General features: G+C 42.0%; 1 protein-coding gene across 1 annotated transcript in view; it reads left to right on the top strand.

Moving 5' to 3' along the window:
* GPD1L (glycerol-3-phosphate dehydrogenase 1 like) overlaps nucleotides 1-24,823 on the top strand; it is a 196,534-nt gene that overhangs the window by 40,411 nt on the left and 131,300 nt on the right. Inside the window, exons 4-5 of the mRNA XM_086942106.1 lie at nucleotides 2,133-2,271; nucleotides 15,483-15,595. Of these exons, the coding sequence (XP_086798232.1) occupies nucleotides 2,133-2,271; nucleotides 15,483-15,595 (252 nt within the window). The remainder of the gene's footprint in view (nucleotides 1-2,132; nucleotides 2,272-15,482; nucleotides 15,596-24,823) is intronic.

Genomic DNA, 24,823 nt, shown 5'->3' with positions numbered 1-24,823 from the left:
TTTATTACACTCTGAGCTTAACTAGGTATTTATTACAAATAAGGCGCTTTTGGCCCCTCTTTCATTGTGGGGCAGTATTTGGAATAATCCAGCAGCCACTTTATTCAGGGACATATTCCTAGAGTGCCTTAGACTGCAGAAGGCCATCCCATGGCTGAGTTACATTTGGAATACTCTAGCCACTCTGGGGTTGCCTTCTTCCTTTACAGATCCAAGTAGCATCACAAAAAGACAAATCAAAGGTGAAAGGTATTGTTGTAGTCAAAGTCAGGACGCTGAAGATAGGTTCTTCTTAATAGGAGTTTATTGGTCAGAGAAAAACCCCACACATCATCCTTGACATCTGGAGCCAACGGTCAACGGTCCCACTGGCCCATGACATCACATTAGAACCAAAGGTACATCAAAGATGTGCAGTCCCAGCCTAGCTGGAAGACCCGAAGTACAATATAACAGGTATGTTCCTAAAGCACTGTGCAAATGTGCATAGTCCAGAATGATCTTAGATCCTTAGCAACAGCGGAACCAGCTGTGTGGTTATTCCTTGATCTTACCCAATGGGAGCGTTTGCTTCTTTTATGTTTCAGGGCCGGCACAATTTATCGGTCCCTGTATATCAAAGGTGTGCCAGACCTAGAGGGGAACATACGATCTTCATGCCCGTATGCTAACCAATCTGTTCAAACATTACTGCCCTGCACCTTTCTTGCGATTTGCACAGTTTGTCACGTAAGCACTTTTTTATACTCTTGCTAAGAAAGTTAGCGGTCCGACGGTGTAGGGTAACTCTGGTTCACCTGGAGTCACTAAGCTCGCCTGCCTTTCTGAAGTCTGCCATTTGGGCAAGAAAAGCAATGGTTGGGTAAATGTATGATGTTTTTCTCTTTGTCACATATTTTTTTTTGTAAATTCATGACCGAGTATGTTTTAGGTTTTATGAGGTCTTTATATGAGCATGGATTTATTGTATTAGACCCTAATGGTATCTTAGAAATTGTATCCCACTGAGTCAGATTTGTATCTTAATGCTTTTATTTATTTATTTACTTATTTATAGTATGTACTTATTCTGTGGATTCTTTTATGACCTAAATAGGTCGAATAAATAATTTGAAACGTATTACTAGGGTAGACCTTTCCTTCCATGGCTCTTTGGATGTGCCTTAGGTCAAGGAGCAGCTGACTCCCATTAAAAGGAAAAAGGTGCCACTCTATGGTTATGAGCATCGGCTTGTGCCTTGGCAATGTAGGAAACCAAAATGACCTTCTGAGCCCTCCCTCTGAAAATCCAAGGCTTCCTCGGTCTTAAAATGCCTGACATCTACTAAGGGAAAAAGGGTGTTGAGATCCTACTGCACACTGTGCCCGTTTCTACCTCTCCCTGTGCGCAGGAAGCGACAGCAAGCGACTATCCTGACTTGTGCAGTGACTGGACGTACAGGGAGGTAGGTAGGTGGCCTTCTATGCAGATGAAAGCCTGGCTAACGGAGCAAAACCAGAAATGCCAGATTCTGTACAAGGGAAGGCAACGACCCTGTGGCATTCAGATGGGTACCTTTAACCTTGCTAGTAGAGAGCCCTAGATTTTTGCTACTTCCATGTGTATTGGTGCAGTCATTTTGTGCATTATTTTTTCAAATCCTCCAGAAAAGCAGATTTCGTTTCCTCTTTAAAGTTGCTTTTTAGTTATCTGATAGTGTTCGTCGTTTTTCTGTGTTCAGGATACAGTTTTCTTATAAAGTAGTTCGCTCCAGGCGAGCAGCCAGGGGTTTCTCACAGAGAATTGCTTTCTCCCTGGGTGTCTTTGAGCAAAGTTCCCAGGCCAGTTAATTGACTTCACCGCAAATTGCCCGTGGCTCAGAATGACTGATATTAATACCTTGTTTCTGGTGATTTCTGCTTTTTAGTAGTTTTTTCACATCTCCGTTAGACACAGTCTTGAAAGTTATTGCCTTAGGGATCTTTCCCCTCTGAATGGAAATCTGATGTGCAGTTAAACTGGATTCTCGTGTTTTTTTTACTTTTTTACTTTGTTTTTGTTTGTTTTGTCCCCATTAAAAGACTTGCACTAAGAAGTTGTTAATGGCAGTGAATAATTGTTTCTCCTCATGTCTCTTAAATGCTTGCTGCAGGGAATAGACGAAGGACCGGAGGGTCTCAAGCTGATTTCTGACATCATCCGCGAGAAAATGGGAATAGACATCAGCGTCTTGATGGGTGCGAACATCGCCAATGAGGTGGCAGCGGAGAAGTTCTGTGAAACCACCATAGGTAATTTAGTGCTTAATTAACTATAGAAATGCAGGCTGGGAAGGTCTATTGAATTGTCCCCAACCACATCCGTGCCGGAGTGTCCATTTGTGGTGCTGTTTCTCCTGGTGTTGTCCTGGTGTTGTCAGGTCAATGGCCATTCATACCGCAGTCAAACTGAGTTTGTCATAATGTGAGCTTCTGACGCTGCACCAAAGTTGAGGACATCCGTATTCACCAAGCAATCATCTTTTGTCAAGGAGGTTGCTGGCCCAGTCTCCAGTAACCCCTCGACAACATCTCCTGGAGAAACTCCTGCACCAGCAAGAATGCATCTGCTGGAGACCACTGGAAAAAAACCTGTCCCGCTACTGAAGTCCTCTCAAGTGGCTGTGCTGTGTTTGTTTTTTTCATTTGATCATTTTCAAAATGCATGTTCCATGGAAATGAAGGTTGACATGTTGCTGCTGTTTGTGTTATGCATTAGTGTGCACTACTCAAGGCAGAAATGCAATGCTTGACGTTGTACGTTTATTTCTTTTATTGCGCCAATGGATGTTGGGGACATTGTTGGACTGAATAGTTTGCATACTTTGGCTTGTACTGCCTAGTTTTGCAATTTTTACTTTCGATTTATGATCAAAGATCCTAGAAACAGTGCACAGTTTTGTTTTTTTGTAAATATGTGCCTGTTATCCAATAAAGTATAAGCCATATGCTGATAATTTACAATTAGATGACATTGGTTACTAAATTGATTTGACTTCTTCATTGTTGTGTATTTGTGGCCTTGTAGTTGTATTTCACTCTTGGACACCAGCTTACTGCTCCACTTTTGCAGACTTTTTTTGTCAATGCACCCAAAAGTAATTTTGTTTTAAATCCTAATCATGTCCAACATCCTCATTCGCCTTCAGCAACTACATGGTCTTGCTCCCTGCAAACCTTAACAGAACCCTCCCCAGACCCAACCGTTCCCTCCGCTCCTCTAATCAGTTCCTTTCCAATGTACCTCCGTTTCGCAGATCCAAATCTGGAGGCACCAGATTCTCTGTGTTGAGTCCCTCTTTCTGGAATAGCCTCCCTCTGTCGATCAGATCAATCACTGTTTACTCTCAATTCCGCAAGGCCCTAAAAACTCATTTGTTTTCTATTGCGTACTCCTGCTAAACAGTATTGGCTTCCCCCACCTCCCTCAGCCCTTACCTCTAGCGCCAGGAAGCCGTTTGGTCACAGTGCGCTCTATTAAGAATCTTTTTCATTTCATTTCATTTCATTCCATTTTCATTTCATTTCACCCTGATCAAGGGTGAGCCATCTTTGGTAGCCAGTAGGACGACTCCTCAGATATCCGAGGGCTGTGTGTTAACCGGTATATCAAACCATAATGCTGCAATAATACACTTATTGCCACAGCTACAAAATGATCCAATACTTGATTTAAAGGTTCACAAATGTTATTAAAGAACGTTAGTCATTCACATAATAACCCATAGACCATTACTATTTGAAAGTCTATTTTTAAAAGTAAAATGTACTAAAATATGAGTTCTCTTATGTGAGTTTTGCACAAAAGGAGGTTCAAGTTAGGCCAACCCTTGGAGTTACGGAAGCTGCCAAGGATTTTACCTTCGGACTTGGAGGTTATTGCAAAGGAAGAATCTTTTGAGCAGAAGGAGGATAAGATATTTGTAAAATTAAGTACTGCACATAGTCAGAAGGTGGGAGATGGGGTCACTGGAAAGGTTGCATAGATGACCAATGACTGGGACAAAGCGACGAAAGTGCATTACATTTTATATTTAAGTTACATACTCAAACATCTTTTACAGCACACACTTACCAGTTTCAGGAAAGGGGAGCAAACCGTGTTTGGGCAGGTGCCAATGCCAGGATTCAAAACCTTGCCTCCAGGTTTTAGGCTCATCAGCAAAGCCATCAAAACACGTTTGTTTCCCTGCAGAGTCGGCATGCAAATAACCTTCGCCAGGTGTGCAGGAAGCATGGCTGTAGCTGTATTTGTTGCATAAGGTTTCTAGAAATCATCACCGCCCCATCACTTCCTTCGGCGGGTCTAGAGCAACCATTTAGACAGTCCCACCTATTGAGAGTAACAGACTGCCAGGCTAGTGTGACCACAGAAGTACTTATTCACTAAGTGTAACAAAAATGAGGATTCAGCCTTACTACATCTAAAGGTAACCCCTAAAGTGCCACACTGACTGTGCTGCTTCACCAGGAGTACAGAAAGTGTTGGATTTGTGCAGTACTGCTCTTGTGAGGCACGCACCAGCAGTGTGACAGCAGCAGTTTTACTAGCAGTAGGCATAAATACATTACCAATTTGTACAGTAAAAGAAATTAATGAAAGTAACGAGTAACGCCCATTGTGACATTACCAGTGGCCACCCCTTTATTTCTAAAAGAGTAATGATTTTCTTTGGTCTCTCATTCGCCCTTTAGGTCCACACCGGGATACGCATTACGTTTTTTTTAGAAGATGTGTTTTGGAGAGAAAAAAACTTTGTATTTTTTCCGATGATGTGTATTGGAGGAATAAAACCAAGGTGCTGTTTATTCTTCCCACAGCACCATTGTGTAGACGTGCCCTCATCAGATATCCATTGCCAGTTGTTTTTGTGATGTGCTAACATTCTTTGTGTCGAGTTAACAAATGATTGTGCGTTAGTTCTACAAAGAAGTCCAGATGAAGTCCCTAAACTCTCTGTATAACCCAGATAGATCTAGTAATAGTCCTCCTGCTAGTTGTGAACAAACCTCCCACCCTTCTCACATCCCACTAGCAGTCAGAGATTGCACTATAATCATTCCTCTGTTAATGCAAGGAGACCTTCGTTTATTCACCAACTTCTGTTCCACCTCCCAGTGGTTCAGGCTGGGAAGATTTCATGACCATCTTAGTAACTCGATAGAAAAGGTCAGATGTGCACCTCTTGCCTAGACTGATCCCTAAAAAACGTGAGCGCGGAAAACCTCTGTCATCGAATGTTACTCATTGTCTATGGCGGTGTGCAATGTGTGGCTCCTTTGCGACCACAATGACATTTTATGTCCGCACTTTCAACCAAAATTTTGAAAAGAAAAATATTTGCCATTTTTTATAATAACAGGCCTAGATGTCCGTGCACACATTTTCCTGACCCTGCATCGCAAGATTTGTGCATCAGCTCCAGCACCAGCAACGAAACGTTCATAATTGGAGCTGAATCTGCACAGGATTATCAAACTGGGAAAAGTGATGACAAGCTGCATCCTGGGCTCCAATTGTCTACTTAGCAAGGTCTGTTATCAAAGGGGGGACCCCCAGATCATTTGAATTGGGCAGGTTGACTCCTAAATCTTCCCCAGTGATGACTAAAATGCTTAAGAAAGCTTGGAATCCACTGACTCATACTTGTTATATGGAAACGTTTTGGTTGGAGCATGTGTGGCTGTAGATACGTATACTGTGCATACTGCTGCCATGTTGCAAGTGGTCTTCTTTCGAAGAAGTCTTTTGAGACAAGGGGTCTCAGTGGCTGTAAAGTATGAATCCACGAGTTGAAGGGTAAATAAGTTCAGGTTTTATTCAGAAGAAAGATCCCATCCACAGGTGAGCATCCAGCCAGCATCAAGATAAGGCTACAACTGCTTGCTGAACAAAGCATAAAATTCTAAGAGATGTGCAGGAGATTCCAGTGCTTCATGACATCAGCGCAGCTACGTCATGAAGCACAGAAGGACACAGAACCACGATGCCACACATCTCCCTTCTAACAACAAGAACAAAAATATGAAGATAAAAGAGCAATCATAAAAACATAAATCACACAGTCACATAGTCTTTTAAATACTCAGGAGAATGAGAAACTCTAGTGGACTTGCGAGGAAGTGAGGAAGGTTCATCTCTAGTAGTTTGAAAATCACGACCAGAAGAAGCCTCCACAAGTTCATCTCTGACCACCACCACCCTGTTCAAATTCCAAACTCGATGGTCTGCAGTTTTGATGGCGTTCTTAAAAACTTTGATGACACGAATAGGCTTCTTAAAGGTAGCAGAAAGAGCCTTATTGTTTTTACAGGGATTCTTAATAAGCACCCAATCACCCACTTTGACAGGTGTGACTTTTACAGAATTCTTTGCATCAAAAATTCTTTTCCTATTCTCAATTCTAGAGGATTCACGCAACATCCAATCATCATTCAAATCAGGAGAACTTGGTTGCAGATCATTAACCCATGCAGGCACCACAAGGGTATTCGCATTACGCGATCTAAAAAGTTCAAAGGGGGTCTTCCCAGTAACAGCATGGGGAGATAGCCTATAAACTTTAACCTTCTTAAAAACATCTGCCCTCCAGTCTGTGCCAGCAGACTTAGCCATCCTGATAGTTTCTTTAAGGACACGGTTAAATCTCTCCACTATACCGTTGGTTTCTGGGTGGTACAAAGATGATTTTTTGTGTTTAACACCTTGTTTCAACAAGAATTGTTCCATCTCTTTAGACACCAACTGGGGACCATTATCCGTGAGAATGGTGTTAGGAATGCCCTCCCTTGCAAAAAGCTTGGCTAAGAAAGCCACCACATGTCTAGTCTCGATACCACGAGTAATGGCAATTTCTGGCCACCTAGAAAAGAAATCAACAAGGACAAGAACATACTACTCACAACCAGCAGAAACAATAGGCCCCAAAATATCTAAACCTACCTCTTTCCAAGGTGCATTTGGTCTATCCCTAACTACCATAGGCTGGACCTTAGGTTTTGCCACCCTCTCACTAAGAGCACAATCTATGCAATCCCTAATCTTACGCTCCACCTCCAAATCCATATTTGGCCACCAATATGATCTCCTCAAAATCTCCTTGGTTTTTGAGACCCCCAAATGTCCAATATGCGCTAAAGACATAAGCTCATCCCGAAGAGCCAGAGGTGGAACTAGTCTAGTGCCCCTAAAAAGATTTTTCCTTATCTGCCGTCTTCAGCAAGAGAGTCGGTCGCAAGAGCCCTTATTTTATCACGGCTCGACTATGCCAACTCTCTGCTGTGTGGTTCTCCGGCTTTTCTGGTCTCAAAGCTTCAGATCATTCAAAATGCGACTGTTCGCCTACTGTGCAATGTGCCATATAGAGAAAGTACTCGGACCCACATGAAGGAACTACACTGGCTGCCAGTAGCGCAGAGGATAACCTTTAAAATTCTTACTATAGCCTTTAAAGCAGTTCATGACCTTGGCCCCTCTTATTTGAGGGACAGATTTTCCCGCTATGTCCCTACTCGGGCTCTGCGCTCAGCTGATTGTAATTTTTTAAGAGTACCCCGATTTCAGCGAGTTCGCTTGGGAGGCCAATCACTTGCTGTCACCGCGGCTAGGACTTGGAATACCCTCCCCCTTTCCCTGAGATTAACTGAAAATTTTGTGACATTCAAGAAGGCACTTAAAACTTATCTTTTCAGAATGGCTTATTAAATTTTCTCATAGTTGAAAGAAAATTCTGATCTCTTCTTTCTCTCCGGCCACATGCTTGTTTCTTTTTTACGCGCCAGGACACTCTGGTAGTATATGAGCGCGATATAAAACAGCTAAAATAAAATAAAATAAAATAAATAAATAAAAAGTAAACCATCTTGCTCCGAAAGCTGATCCTTAACATGCCAAAATTTCTCAAGCCCTTCGTTTGATTTCGGTTTAGCCTTCCATCCTGTCATCAAGAGCTTGAGCACCTCCACAAGAACCAAATCTTCTTGTACCATCCTCAACCACCTCTCTTTATCAATGACAGCCTCCTCCACAACACAAACCATTTCATCATCCTCATCAATATCCTCCTCACCACTAGTCTCAGAAACAGGAACAAGGCGAGATAAGGCATCCGCCACCTTGTTTTCCACTCCAGGTAGATATTTCACATCAAAATCGTAATCTTGCAACCCAACAACCCATTTCGTGATCCTACCTGATACTGCATCAATTCCCTTTTTCTTCAAAATTTCACAAAGCGGCTTGTGATCCGTCCTAACCTCAAAGGTGGTTCCCCATAGTAAGTTTTTAAGCTTCTTGACGGACCAGTAAACAGCAAGTGCTTCACGCTCAATCACCGAGTAGCGAGTTTCAGCTCCCTTTAAACTCCTCGACAAAAAAAGAATGACATTCTCGGTGCCCTCAAATTTCTGTACAAGCACCGCACCCAAACCTTTCAAGCTTGCATCAGTAATCAAGATAGACTTCTCAGAAGGGTCAAAACTGCTCAACTTCGGGGCAGAGGCCAGTTTTTCCTTGATGACTTCAAATTCGTGCTGACATTTTTCGCCCCAAATGAATTCCACACCTTTCTTCAACAAATATCTCATGTTGGCACACAATGAGGCAAAATCCCTCACAAACTTGCTATAATACTCAGCAAGGCCCAAAAAACTCATCAATTCTTCTTTGTTCCCAGGGGGAGACATCTTAGAAATGGTAGAGATCAAATTCTCTTTAGGTAAAATTCCTCCTTCAGTGATTGTGACCCAAATAGTCTATGGAAGTCTTCCTAAACTTGCATTTCTCTATTTTGACAGTTAGACCTGCACCACAAAGTCTTTCTAACACAGCAAAGAGTCTAATATCATGCTGTGAATTATCCATGCCAAACACGAGAATATCGTCTTGATAGACTCTAACACCTTGCAAACCTTTCAAAACCTTTTCTAACGCCCTCTGAAAAACCGATGAGGCTGATACTAAGCCAAATGGTAGTCTCACGAACCTAAAAGTGCCATAAGGTGTCACAAAAGCCGTCAAATCCTTCGAACCTTCCTCCAACTTAATCTGATGATATGCGGACCTTAGATCAATGGTGCTGAAAATTTTAGCACCCTTAAGTAACATTAGCATGTCCGCAATCTTGGGCAAGGGATAATGATCTGTAACCACACACTTGTTGAGCTCTCTTAAATCAACACAGAGACGAAGAGAGTTGTCCGATTTTTTTAGCTGCAACAATCGGAGCAACCCATTCCGTTCCCTCTACTGTTTCTATAATGCCCCCCTTGACAAGCTTGTCAAGTTCAGCCTTAACCTGTTCCCTGACAGCCACAGGTACACTCCGTACCTTGCAGCAAACAGGCACAGCATCCTTTTTTAAAATGATATGATGACAATAATCATTCAAACACCCCAACTCTTCAGAAAAAACTTTAGGAAATTTCATTTTCAGCTCACTAGTGAAATCCTGAGAGACCAGTGAAACAGTTTGAAAAGTGCAGGGAAAAGGCTCCTTTAAAACAATAGGTGGTGTCGAGTTTGGATCAAGCATTACGCCTAAATCCTTGAGAGCAAACCAGCTTATTATGCTATCTCCTTTTTGAGAAACATAAATCTTTGCTTTGGTCAATCTATTTTTATAATTGATCATCCCTTCAAAAACCCCAAGTAATTTAATGGGCTGCCCACCATATCCAAAAGGTCTTATATCAGGGTGAGACAGTTCAAGCTTTTGTCCCAAATTATTCAAGAAAAAATCTTTTGCTACAATGGTGATTTTTGCTCCAGAATCGAACAAAACTTTTGTGGGAAAACCTTCTACAAGAATTTCATCGGAAGGAGAATTCTTTGCTTCTTCAGCACTTACAGTATGTATACAGATTTGACCACAATCTACGTGCTCATCTGAATTACTTTCATTTCCAAAATCATAAAATATCTCATTCACTTTACTTTTGTCGTTTCCCCCTCTACAGCATGTCGCAAAATGTCCTTTTCTTTTACATTTACCACAATATGCCTTCCAACCTGGACACTGTCTATCAGTAGCAAAATGTCCCATTTTACCACACCTGTAACATTTTACTTGGGAGAAATCAAAACTGTTTTCTTGTTTTTTATAGGGCATTTTGCTTGAAACATTTTCACTCTTAAACTCCTTCTGGTGATTCTCACCCACTTTTGGAGTGGATTTTACAACATTCACTATTTCTTTAGTACCTTTGTTCTCACCATTCTTCTTTATGACTTCCACACACTTTATAGAATGTTCTATCCTCTTTGCAATAGTAAGTACTTCATCTAAAGAAGGTTCGTCCTTTTGCCACAATTCCTCCCTTACTTTTTCAATATGACATCCAAGCATGAAATGATCCCTTATATGCTCATCAAGACCCGCACCAAATTTACATGACGAAGCAAGTTTTCTTAAAGCTGTTATATAATTCTCAATTGTCTCCTCCTCCATTTGTGTTCTCCGACCAAAATGATACCTTTCTAAAATCGTGCTGACTCTAGGAAGATAATGTTCATCTAGCTTCGCAATACATATCTCGTACTCATTCAAACTAGCATCATGAAGATCAGGAAGATGATCAAATACTTCCTGTCCTTCTGCCCCCAGACAGTGTAAAAGTAAGGCTGTCTTTCTTTCCGCACTCAAGCTAGATCCACATACCCTTGCATACCTCTCAAACACTTTTCGCCATTTTTTCCATCTGATAGGTGGATCCCCAGGTGAGGATAAAAAGAAAGGGGGAGCGGTTACATTTTGCATGTTGCTAATAAAAATAAATAATAAAAAAAATAAATAAATTGGGTCTAGTGTGTGTGTGTCACAGTAGTTGCACACACAAAAACAGTCCAGTGAGAGTCTAGTGTGTGTGTGTCACAGTAGCAGGACACACAAAAACAGCTTCCAGTGAGTGTGTCACAGAAGACAGACGAATAATTGAAATCCTCGAGATGAAAACGGGAGACAGTACAGTACCTTTTATATGATTGCAGAATACGTGGCAATCCTGGAATACACAAGAGACTTCAGCGTAACTTTTTCCAAAATATTGAAGATAGTCAGAGTCACGAAACGCAATTAAAGCGTAAGACGTGTACTCCGAAGTAGAAAGCAGCAGAAAGACCAGGACAAGATGGCGCCCACGTCAGCGTCACTCCCAAGATACTTTGCGGCACGCTTACGTCCTTCCCAGCAAGCCTTGCACAAAGACGTAGAGATGAAGGAAGCTGGTGAGCACTTGTTTGTTTCTGAAGCTTCGAAATTCTCCGAAGGCTGCTTGGACGATGGAAGCGTTCTCGTTAAAGAAGTTAGCTCGCGATGACGTGAGGCAGGTAAGACTTGTTTTTCAAAAGATGCAGATCGTAGGCGTTGTCTCCCAACAACGGCAAAGAGCAAAATTTAATGGTCCCAATGGTCTCAAAATAGGAAGTGTCGAGACACTATGTCCAGAAAGTGGTCACGCTGCTAAATGTTCCCAAAAGTGAGAGTCAATAAAAAAAAAATATATTGCCCTCTATTTTTTCTTTCTTACCATAAGGGAAAGATGAAGTTGAAGTCTTCTTCTTAAGTTGAATGTCACCGAAGTACCTCTTGAGAGATTTTCCATGTAAAGTCTTTGGAAACGTTTTAAAAAAATATATATATATATATTAGAGGTAGGTGTTGAGATCTTTTCTTATTTCAATATATCCCATCCTGCGTCGCCAAATGTAAAGTATGAATCCACGAGTTGAAGGGTAAATAAGTTCAGGTTTTATTCAGAAGAAAGATCCCATCCACAGGTGAGCATCCAGCCAGCATCAAGATAAGGCTACAACTGCTTGCTGAACAAAGCATAACATTCTAAGAGATGTGCAGGAGATTCCAGTGCTTCATGACATCAGCGCAGCTACGTCATGAAGCACAGAAGGACACAGAACCACGATGCCACAGTGGCTTCTCCTCAAAGGACATGATCCACTGTGCTCCCAGTCTCGACAGTCTGTCGGTTCCTGTCATGGTCTCTCAAGTTCGCAGACTTCCACCCCGTCGCAAGTACAACCTTTAACACATCACTGTCTACTTGTAAATCCGTATCAACCATCAGTTTGTTCAATGGCAAGCCTCCAGGCCTCAAAGCAATTTGGACCACTGCATGCTCCGGCCTCCCTGGAGGATGCCAAACTCCTTGAGGTGATGGATCAGACACCTTTTAGGAGATGCACCCAGTGTCATTCTGATATGCCTGACAGATCTTCATGTAGTGTGCACCCCACGATCGCACAACACCTGTCTGAAGACTGCATGGATTTCTTACCAGCTGGGAAGAGATCACCACGGACAAGCGCGTTCTTTCTATTATAGAGTATGGTTACTGTCTAGAGCTCATAGCAACCCCCTCTAAACATCCTCCCGTCCCCCCGGCCCTGAACATCTCATGCCTACAAGAGGAAGTTCAGGCTCTTCTGTCCAAAGGAGCCATAGAGCCCATTCACCCGCAACACTGGAGCAAGGGCGTCTGTTGTCTATTCTTCCTAATCCCCATAAGACAGCTCCCTCAGACCAATCCTCCCCCTCCATCCTCTCAACGGGTACATTATGCCAGAGCGGTAATTATACAGGATGTCATCCCTTTACTGCAGCAAGGTGACTACATGTCCACCCTCAACCTGAAGGGTGACTACTTCCACATCCCGAGCCACACTACTCCTTACCGCTATCTCCGATTAGTGATAAGTGATCGTCACGATCAGTTCAAGGTTCTAGCCTTCGGAAGTACCACAGCTCCAAGGGATTTCACAAAATGTCTAGCAGTAGTAGCTGCTCCTTTACCTCAATAACTGGATGATAAAGTGTGCAAGCAGACAAGAATACCTAGTCCACACAGTCTCCCTCATTCAGACACTAGGGTTCACAACAAATGCCACAAAATCCCACTTGGAGCCACTTCAAATCCAACCCTTCCTAGGGTCCGTCCTCGACTCAATAGAGGTAAAAGCCTTACCTCATCATAAAAGGGTACAAGCTTTCCAACAGTTGGTGCCTCTTTTTCAGCCCCTCAATCGCATCCCAGCTTGCACTCTTACAAGGTCTTTAGCCACCTCATCTAAGGGGTCTTCACATCAATCACTTGGAGCTGTTAGCCATTAGCTATCTTTGGAAGCATTTCTCTTACAGATTGAAAGCAAAACAGTATTGGTACACACTGACACCATGACTGCCATTTTCCAATGGTGTCAGTGACCATGTGCATCTACACTGAGAAGAGGAGTTACCGAGACCTCATGACTCGAAAGACTTTTTTGAATAAAACAACTTGCAACATGGCAGGAGTATGCGCAGCACGTGAATCTACAGCACTACGTGAGCAAGAAACAGATGCTTACAAGGTAAGTAACATATTCCTTCTCCTGGTGTCTTCAAACATCTTTTTACTTATTCAGTACCAGACATACTTCAGTAGATAGTCCTTTGGCTGTATTGGTCTATGTTAAAACTAAAGGTATTCTGTTATTACACACGGCCGTAATGGATGATTTATTTGGAAGAATCGGTGTATGCTGTAATACACACCCTCTCCAGCTTCAAGCTTGAATACAATGCAGAAGCAAACACTGTGATGGATGGAATGTCTGGATTAATTTCCACCTCTGGTAATTACTCTGAGCCTTCTTCAAAGACCAGTGTTTATGTTCACTCTACCACTAAAGGCACGGACCAACGATCAGTCTTGGTCCTGCCTGAAAAGGGACAGTCACACCTGAACTGCTAAGCCACGCCCACACAAAGGAGAACCTCAATCCCAGGTGTGCTATTGCATTCTTCAAAAATTGGAGGGTTTGTGAAGGAATCCTTCCGCCCGGTGCCTAAAATTACCCACTCCTCTCATCCAGCCTTTCAGTGGTGTATATTTACAATAATACATGCTCAAATCGGGGAGCACAGCCGAACAATGAAACTCACCATGGTTTTCTTATTTTCATTGCTTTCTTTTTATTTCGTTTCCATAGTTTTAATTACAAACTTTACATTTTATAGGCAATTCAAGTTTCCTAAATACTTTTGAGTCTCCTGCTGTTCATAAAAATTCATCATAATTCACTTATGCTCAGTGTTACTAATATGGAAATTATTCTCAATGATTGATGAATAGTTGCAATAAATATGCAACCTTCATTATATCAGAATATACTGCTCCTATTCTTGTTAACACTTCCTTCATTTAGGTTCCTAGATCTGCTTTCAATATATTTGTTCTAGGTTGAAAATTTAACGTGATATAAAATTCAAAGCGTACATAAACCAATGACCTGGTGTCTGATTTAATTTTAAGTCTCTGCCCCTCAAACTCACCTGTGTATCTATACACACAATTCAAAGTAATTATTTGTGTAATCTAACTCTCTATAGCAGATTAATTTGCCACATGTGCTTGCTCTTTGTATCTTAATTCAGGTTTCAAAAATGAACTTGTGGCTTTCACCCCTCTTATTCTTATTCTCTTTTCTATTTCTGTCTGCCTTCCTGGTCTTTTTGCTTCATCGCCCACATTTGATTGGATCACCTTCCCCGCCTGCCTGGTGCACCCTGTTTAAATCATTTTCTTTGCCAACCTTTAATCCCCTGTCTGCCTGTTGTATGCTCTTACCCCAACCACCCCCCCCCCATCTGATTACCTTTTCTTCTTCGTGAGATGTTTCATGAGAGGTTTGTCCCAACATAACTTGAATGGGACTCCCATCTTTTTTTCTCATTGTGGGATGCACTCTAAAATCATGATACTGTAAAATGAATTAAAATAAATTGGAAACTTAATTTAAGAGGAGTGTTACCAGACATGGTTTAAATTTACACCTCACAGATATTGCACGGTCAGTGAAAATAACTTTAGATGGTGGGTGTCTTGTCTGGAGTATTGTGGGCTTTGGGTCCAAATCATCATACTGATTGCACCCCTCGCCGACACCCAATAACATCTTTGAGACAAACAAGGTGCTTTTACAAGCCCAGGCGCTATATGGAAGAAGGAAGCGCAGCGTGTGAATGTAGACTGAGGACTTCTCAACAGTATGTCACTTACCGGCTGAGCCACAAAGAAGAGGAGGGGTGACGTGAAGTGGCATATAGATAGGGACTACATGTTCAGGCAGTTTTTAAAGTCTTTAAAGCTCACAGGCCTCTCTGTGTTCATGCCTTTCTAAGTCTCTCCATGTAAAAACATTTGAGCATTATTTAACTCAGTGAATCTGAGACAAGAATAACCTCACCTGTCCTGCTCTTTAGTTGCAGGATTTCCCTTGTTATTCCTGATGACTTAGTTAATGTATTGACTCTGTTGAATGATTCCTATCCAATTCTCAGTGGTTGCATCAGTGTAAGAACCGGTTTGGTTAAATTCCACATTCTCCCTGAGTAGCCTCAATGGCTACATTTGAACAATTTTGGGAGATTGAGTTCATGTATGTAATGTGTTGCCTCTGTTCCCAACAGGCAGTAAGAACCTAGAACATGGCCTGCTGTTCAAGGAGCTCCTACAGACACCAAATTTCCGGATCACCGTGGTGGACGATGCAGATACTGTAGAGCTTTGTGGTGCTCTTAAGGTAATGTCCTAATGCGTAGACCGAAGGCAAACACACTGCCACCCTTTCCAGAATGATTCACCATCTTTTTCTGTAGAACAAGGAAAGAAATTGAGTTGTGTTTTGATGCACAGTTATGTTATCTGGTATTTGCATTCTGCACAGCTGCCACAGTCCCGAGCAATTACATGTGGTCCTCAAGATTTGGATGGAGGGGTGTGTGCTTGTGTTATGGCTTCCATGGGAAGTGATCTATTCTCGTTGCAGCACACCTAATGCTGCAGTTTTCTTGCCAGTGTTTATAGAGGTTTGTGAGATGATCGAGGCTTTTCATTCAGCAGGTATGTAACATACTCAATTGAACAGTGGTAAAATGGTGGGTGTGAGCCAAGTGAGCAAAATATATTGTGTTCCACAGTTTAAGGGTCTGTGGGTCCACCAGTAGCAGGGGAGGCTCAAACAAAGAGGATCCACAAACCCCTCTGAAAGAAGTTTGTGGGGGCCACCTATAAAATGGCGTATGCATAATCCACTGGTGTTGGCAAATTGAGGAAATAAACCTGGTGGGCTTTAATTGGTCAACCTGTGGAAGGAATAACATTGGATTACAGAAAAAAGGGAGGTGGAGGAGCTGGGCAAAGGTTTAAATAAAGAATGAGACTACTACAAAAATAGGGGGATGCTAAACCGGATTCCTTTCACGCAGGAATGGAATGAAATTATTTTTTTGATAGTTAATTAAAACCATTCACAATAACACGTTCTGAGTAAAAGTATCAAAGTGTGCAGTGATTTATAAAGTTATGAGTGTAAGGTTACAGTTCTCTCTAATCATTTACAGTTGAGTTTATCTGTGAAATTATCCATCATCCTCACAAAAGCATTCACCATTAGCCCTTTGGTGCTGTGTAACAGTGCTCTGTTGCTTTTCACAGGTGTGAATTGGTAGTCTTCTCCAGTGTGGGAGCAATGCGTTTTTTACGTTCTTTATAAAACACCGGACAGCAGCAGAGCCCTTGTGGAAGTGTTTCCATTTTAAAAATTACAAAAGCGGTTTTAAATGCGATACCACTTGGTTGGTGGAGTAAGCATGGACAACAATGCTGCCAAATAGTCTTTTATTTAATAGTTTCAAGTCCTTAGCTTTTAAAAGAATCTTGCATTTTTTTAATAAGATTTTTTTCAAAATTAAATTTGTCGGGCTCTGTGCCTCGGTCATGTATGGATTGAATTTTTGTGTAGCTTTAACTGAAGCAGAGTTTCATTGTGAGGGTGGATTCCACAAACCCTATTCCTTTTTTAGATTGATTTTTATGGATCATTGGTCAGCCGCACTTACGTGAAGCAAATAGCGTAAGTGAGCAGTCTTCTTAGCTAACCGTTGGTCCTAGCGATTGAATTCCAGTCTAATTTGATGCGGAGTAGTCTCCAATGGCAGGTGAAACTGTCTCCTGTGAAGATTACCTAACAAAATGTTGAGCCAGTTGCCTAACTTTGGTGGAAACATTTCAGACCCATGTGAAAGGGTTGGTAGAAACTTTGCTCTTGTTATTTCCAAGAGAAGGAAAAGGGGTGGAACAGAAAGGTTAAAAGCTAGTCTTTGAAAGCTTATAATATGAGAGGAATTTTGGACGTCTTAGATTCAAGGTGGGCTTCAGGATTGACTCGTTGTTGAATGTTCACTCCTAAATACTGGCTAAACGATAACCTCTTCAAGATTGACTCTATTTAGTCTTCAGATGAATTTCTTTTTAGCTGAGGAGACAAGCAATGTGTTTTTATCTTAGTGTTATTAATTTGCAATCATTTTTAAGTAGTATAATTGTATTTAGTTTATTGAATGTTAAAGACCCCATTTGTGTTTGGTTAAGCAGCACTGTGTCATCAGAAAATTGTATCACCAGAAGAGGATTCTTATTTACCTTTGGTGGACATGGCGGCTGTGTCTCAAGGGCTTGTCCTATGTCAGCTAGATACAGATTAAAAAGCGGAGGAGCGAGAATGGGCCCTTGCTTCCGGCCTTTGTTTATGCAAACCCTGTCAGAAATAGATTCCTCTGTTCCTCGATTTAATTTGAATCCATTTGTCTGTGTATTATGATTGTATGGCTCTGAGCAATTGGTTTGGAATGCCCATTTGTTCGAGCTTTCACCATAGGAGAAGTCTGCTAATCAAACCTAAAGCCTTGATGTAGTCGATGAAACATGCAAAAAAAAGATTGATTCGTTCTGTAGCCTCGTTGAATACTGAAAATGTCACAACATTGTTTCATTGCCTGCCGAAAACCCTGTTTGAAACCATGGGATAAGCTTTTTATTTTACGCATGTCAGTGTTGCTGATTAGTATCTAAGCAAAAAGAACAAATCATGGACGGACTGCTGAACAATGCAAACATTCACTCCCAGTCTGGGTTTAATGCATCGTTGGGCGTTCGGGTTGGACTGTGCCCATTGGGGGCAGGGTCAAGACTGGTTTGCATATGGCTGGGTCCAAACTGGAATGGCGTGGTGAGCAAAACAAATGATGGGTTTGATCCAAATCTGTGACTGGGGGTGAATGTTTTATTTGTTCAGCATCTATTCCTATTGCATTTGCTGAATAGTATTTGGCATTCGCCTCCTTGGCAGCATTTAGTCTGTGGTTGTCTAGGTCCTCTTTTGGGCCATTTTTGTGGACTGGATACAAGATTGAGCCCTTCCAGGATGCTAGAACAATGCTTTTCATGCAGCAACTCTTGAATCAATTCCCCAGTACCTCAGCCCAATACTGGTTGTGCCTGAAATTTGCAGGGGCAAACAGTTAGGTCCTGGAGTGCCATCATTTCTGCTTGTCTTGATGATATGTTCCTTCAGTTTTAATTGCTTGCTGGTTCCGGTATTGTCCTTAATATAGCACAGTGCAGGGGGTGGAGCCTGGTTTGGTTGTGCTGGATCAGTTACAATGTAGGTTGGATCTGTGTATAGTGAGCGTCCCCAGCCCGAGCGAAGTTCCTGAATTGTTGTTGATTTGGATATCACTGCCTGGTGAACAGCCTCCGATTGTTTTGCTCTGTTATATTTTTGCACTCCTTATTGCCTTTCATCATTATAATTTTTCCTGGTCTGTTTTGCATTTTTGACTCCATAACGCTTCTTTTTGCTTGCTTTCTCATGTTTTTTTTTTTTTAATTTATTTATTTAATGTATTTAAGATTTGTTTTGATGTAAGATCCCAGGCTTCAATAAAGGCTGCATTTTTTCAGTTTGCATACTCAATGACGTACTGTAGTATGTTTCACCAATATTGCCACTTCTTTGTGGGGCTACTAGTGACCACTCGACCTACCGAGCTAAACAGTACATCTCTCGTGAAGAAAGAGACGGAGACTGATGGCGTGAAGACCTGTTCTGCTACATTGATCGTGCAAATAAGGCGCAACTCTTCGCCCGCCTTCCCATAACCAAACACTGGGTTGTGGACCCCGCCACATTACAAATTTCACTCCCTTTGAGCCATAGGCTGTGTTGAAAGCGAAGCCTCATTCGAACTCAAAGAAAACGAGCACCTTTGAGCTACGTGGTCCTGATGAGATCTCCCTTAAATTAAGGGTTATCGAAACGCGTAGACCTTCTTCATACAGCATTAGGATTGTTGTGCAAAAACAAAATATTGTAAAAATGTAAACTTGTTCCTATGCTGTGTTGTATTAATTTGAGTTGTAAATAACTTTTGTATCAACTGATGTATAGCTTTTTCATGTCTTGTATAGATTGTATGGTTGAGTGAATGATTGTGTCTTTGTATGAGAGAATTTGGAGTGAAGTAGGCAATGTTTTCTAATTTTATGACATCTTTTCTAAATATGTTCTGTTGAAATTTGAAGGTTAAAAATAATTGATTTATTCTGGACTGAAAAAAGCGTCCTGAGATTTACTGTTTAGCTCGGTAGGTCGAGTGGTCACTAGTAGCCCCACAAAGAAGTAAGTGGCAATATTGGTGCTCATTTTGGTTTTTCAGTTGTTAGTGAGGCTTGTCCTTATTGCCCGTGAGCCCAGACCCAGTTTAGGTTACGGTGGTATGTTTCAGGCTTTGTCAAATGTACATGGATCCAATTTCTTTTGACTAAAGGATGACCATTTAATTCTTAAGTTAGACGTCACATTGACCTGCTGCCCAGCTTCTTCATAGGTTTTTGTTGCATAGTCATTTAGCCTTTGTGTGCAAGCTTGTGGAAAGTGATCGCTTTCAGTCAATAGTATTATTTCAAAGTCTGGAAAGCTATTCATTAATACTATAAATACAAATGTGTAATCCAAAACAGGCAATCCACCAGTTCCTATTTTAGTAGGAGTTACAGGGTTGTCGCTTAGATAATGACCATTCAGGGCTCGTAGCCTTGAGTCGTGAAGAACAGTCCAACAAACTCTACTGGATGCATCATCAGTTTTGGGCAGTGGTCGAGGGCTCCAATATATTCCAGTAATCGTCCTCCTGTTCATGCCAGTTGAATTTTGTACTATGGTTCAGGAGATTTCGATTGGTGTCACCTGCCACGATTAATGTGACTTCTTGAGCAAAGGGCTGTTGAGTCTAGTATGTTGGCTAATTCTTCAATATTAGATTTCTTCACTGTTGTTGAAGGATGAATGTATATGTTGAGTATAAAAGCCTGTGAGAAGTGAGATATTTTTTAATTTTACAGCAATTTCCGTTATCCAGTGGCGATTATTATTCAGTTCTGTGCACCCCAGGTGAAGGTGTGTTGCAGCAAGAATCCTCCTTAGAGTGTTCCTCTTCTCGAACCTTTTGTCTATAATAGTGAAGCTTTTGTAGCCACCAATATCCATGTTCCTGTAGCTCCAGGTCTCCTGGAGGCAGATTATATCAAATTAAGAAAGGAATTCAATAGCCTCTTGCTGCTGGAATACTTCCCAAACCAATAACAGGCACATAGTTTCATTCATTCCTTTAACACGATAATTATCCCATACATGGAAGATGCCATAATCCGATACCCCAAACCTCTCCGCCCTTACCATCGACGGGAGAAGTGGGGGGTGGCCCTTGAGGACAGGGTAAATGGGGCAGCCGAGGTGGGGGCCGGAGCATGTGGTCACATCTGCAGCCATAGGCCCTACGGGCAGGTTAGAGCATGAAACACCGGCAGAGGAAGTGAACTGACCATCAAAAGTATGGTTGTCCAGGGGGCAAAGAAACATGGACACCAAGGGACTGGGTTGCAAAAATCTTGCATTAATTTGTTGCTCACAGTTATCACTATAATGTAAAAACACAGCAAGTGCCCAATAAGTGCATTTTCTGGATGTTAAAGGCAAAACGAAACCGTTAGTGTTATCCACACTTTTCTCACACATAACAGGCTATGCTTGGCACCAATTTCAAAGCTAATCGGACTGACCAATAGGCCGTTCAGGCAGTGCTCAAAGGGCTGGCCATGCAGGTCAGTGTGTGGGCTGATATTTGACTGTTTGTGGTCCTGTTATATGGTCCATTGGGCTGGTTTATACTTTTGATATCCCTGATATTAAAATAAACATTACCTGCAGCAAGCTCAAATCCACGCAGTCTTCCATACCTTGCAAAGCACTTCTATAGCATATCTGTGTAAGTTCAAAACTGTCCTGTTTGCAAACATGGGGTATGTTTTATCTGTCTAATTCGCGAATGGGTGCCACTTTTATTTTGGTGCCTGGACCTATTTTCTGTCCCAGTCGGACCCTTGAACACGATCCCCCATCACAACAAGTCAGATAGTTGTCATGGTCCCTGTTCACAATCATGTCCCCAATGGATGACCCACCCGGCAGTGAAATAGTCGGGCTCCTGTTAATCTGCTGGATCACTTGACATGGTCTGGTTGTGACATAGCAATCTTTATGCCTAATTTGGTTAAAGTTAGGGAATCCCAATTTTCCTCCATGCTTCAGTCAACGTTAGTCTCATTTATCCCCATTGCGCCCTATACACTCCTGTTGCTGGGCCGCCATTTTCTGTTGATCACAATTGAATCCTCAATAGCCACTGCCTATGGCACACCACTTGAATCCTCAATAGCCACAGCCTATGGCACACTGTCGGCTCATTTAATCTACCTAGGACTGTACCCGTGTCAACAGAGAAGAAGCCGACTCTGTACCTTGATATTATGATCTTCAGCGAGCCGAGGTTCCTATAGGTTCACCAATGAGCCAGAGGTGGATCGTAGGCTGCAAAGGAAGTGTGTTAGATCAGTACACGTCATGCATAGCTTGCCCATGCTTCCATGTTGTTGCTTGGAACATTGGGAACTTAGGAGCAATCTTGAAGGGTTGGCCCTCTGAAACGTGTCGGACAGCAAGTTTTTTTTCATCGTTGTTCTTCCAGATTTGCAGTAGTGTCTGTAAAAGCAGGTATGGGGAGTTTTCTTCCAGATATAAGCAGTAGGGGTGTGCTCTTTTCAGCTGCATCAGGGGTTTTTTAATATTGTCAAGCATGGGTGTTCACCGAGAAGACAAAAATGATCCAGCATCATAGTCGCTGCCACTGGATATGTTTTTCCCCGATCACTTATAAGATCCTATCTTGGGCAACAATTTTGTACCATTTTCAAGGCAATATTTTGGTCTGTAACAGAAATTACAGGCAGTAACTTTACTGTCTGTAGCGATTTCCCATTTTCTAATGGATGTTAGTTTATTACCAGGATTAATTACCATTTAGCTTCAGTAGTATTAATAACCTGCTTTCCTTATGGAGGCTTAAGATGTTTGTCTTTTTAGATCCCAACGCTCCAGACTCCACAAACAGACTCAATAACACGGCTGCCAAAATCTCCACCTTGCATGAACAATTTACTGCAAAAATATCAGTCCTGTATTTTTATTTCCTTAATCTGGATAAAGTTTCTTCCACCTACACTGGGACTGGGTTAATTTGCAATTCGGGCTGCCTCCACATATTATTACGAGGCGAATAATTCAATTATAGTATTAAAAGTGACAGTACAAATTTTGGTTCGAAAGCATTTATTTAAGTTTGCTATTTTGTTAGTTTTTGTTTACATTTAATGTTTTTGCGGTCTCTTTTCACCTGCAGCCCGGATTCCAGCTCATTTATGTAGATGTGGGAAAGTTGGATTAGCTGCTTGAGGATGCTTTTAGCAGAGTCCCTAAACCCACAAATGAGAATGTGAGGAGAAACAGTAAATGTTGCCTCGGTTCTTTCAAAGGCGAGATAAAGGTGCTGCACTTTGCATTAACTATAACATTATTTTGATTGTTATTTTCCTGCAGAGTGGCATTATTTGTACAGGTTTGATAACTGTAGTGGTTTTACAGTTAGTGCTAAAGTCCTCTAAAAATGATTTTATTTAAATACATTAATTACATACCTTGTAAAGGTTAGACGTGTAGGGCATAAACTTGGTAATATGTGGCAATAGATGAATGTTCCGTACAAACTGGTATGTTCTCAGTCAGTAAGTGAGTTCATGTGATAATTACTGGAATTAGTTTGATTGCATTTTAACATGTATGTAGCGCTTACCTCACTGATGTGGGGCATTGAAGAGATTGCCTACATGCTTAGCACGCTACACCTTGATGGGTGTCTGGTTGGAAGTGTGTTGTCTTACTTTTCATCCGATCTGGGAAATGTTTCCAAGTTGTGTGGGATGACCCCTGAGGAGCGGGTATCGTGTAGTGGGTTAACATATGAAAGAGAGAGGCGCGCAGTTATAGTTATAAATGAGTTAAATTCGTCAAATAACAAATCCTGTCTGCTGATATGAGCTTGATCTCGGCTAATTCTTTATGCAAGAATATTTTCTTGTGTAGAAGTTTTTAATAAAAAGATGTATACTGTTCACTGAAAAAACACACTGTTAAAAACAGTTATGTTTGCATGAGTTATGATACGACTCAAACGCATAAAACCACAGAAAGTCACCAGTTATGCTGTGAGCACACTCAGAACCCAGCAGCTCACAGTCTTACTCAGGATGCTCTCCAGTTAACTGTTTTTGTTTATCTGGGCTATGGACAAATATGTATTTTGAGTATGGTGGATGACCGTGAGTTATGTTGTACCGCTTTTGGCCGCCATAAGTGTGGCAGGGTATGCTCAGACATGAGTCCCTTGCTCACTTTGCCACTGGATTCAAGCAAGCCGGGCTGAAGACGGCTGGAATGCCAGAAACCGGTCCTTGGAAGCTTGTTTCCGGTCCAGGGAAGACATGGCTTGGCAGTTCGGGCTGGACTGTTCCCATGAGGCACAGGGTCAGACTGATTTGCATATAGCCATGTGTGAACTGGGGTGGCAGAGTGGGCTAAAGAACGGTGATGGATTAAACCCAGATCTTTTGACTGGGTGTGAGTGTTTGATTTCAGATGCTCCGTCCATCACCCCCCCCCCCCCCCCCACCCCCTTTGTACCGCTTTTGGCCGCCATAAGTGTGGCAGGGTATGCTCAGACGTGAGTCCCTTGCTCACTTTGCCACTGGATTCAAGCAAGCTGGGCTGAAGACGGCTGGAATGGCAGAAACCGGTCCTCGGAAGCTTGTTTCCGGTCCAGGGAAGACATGGCTTGGCAGTTTGGGCTGGACTGTTCCCATGAGGCACAGGGTCAGACTGATTTGCATATAGCCGTGTCTGAACTGGGGTGGCAGAGTGGGCTAAAGAACGGTGATGGATTAAACCCAGATCTTTTGACTGGGTGTGAGTGTTTGATTGATTCAGATGCTCCGTCCATCACCACCCCCTTTTGTAGCGTTAATACGTTTGAGGCATGAGCATAACTCAGTTTTTAACTGTTTTTTTAGTGGCGCTTTCATTATTTTTTGAAGACTTTTTTTATGTACTTAATTTTCAACCCCTGGTGCCCACTGCCTTTGACCTTGCCCAGCAGGAGTTGGGCACATGCCCTGCCGGCATCCCTCCTGCCTTCCAATCAGTTCATGGAGATCAAGTAGCTATATTTTTTTGTTTTTACCCTGCATGAATTGTCGGCTCTGACTTGAGAGTCGGGGACGAAATGGTGGTCGAATTACTCACTCAAAGTAGCCACCTGTATGCTGTATGCTAGAAAGTCTGCTTCCAATCGTGTGCTAAAAACGACACTCAATTGTCAGCAGTACCATATTTTTAGGTCTCGCCTTTTCCATTCCGAAGGAATGGGAAATGGCGAGAATTCAAGTGCTCAAAATACTCGTGAAACCACAGGTTTTTTCCTGCGGTTTTCTTCGAGTTCAAGTGAATCACGTGACCAAACAA

The sequence above is a fragment of the Lissotriton vulgaris genome, chromosome 10 (assembly GCF_964263255.1).
Source record: "Lissotriton vulgaris chromosome 10, aLisVul1.2, whole genome shotgun sequence".
NCBI lineage: Eukaryota > Metazoa > Chordata > Amphibia > Caudata > Salamandridae > Lissotriton > Lissotriton vulgaris.
The sequence above is the reverse complement of the archived record's forward strand: the minus strand, read 5'-3'. Positions and strand labels throughout refer to the sequence as shown.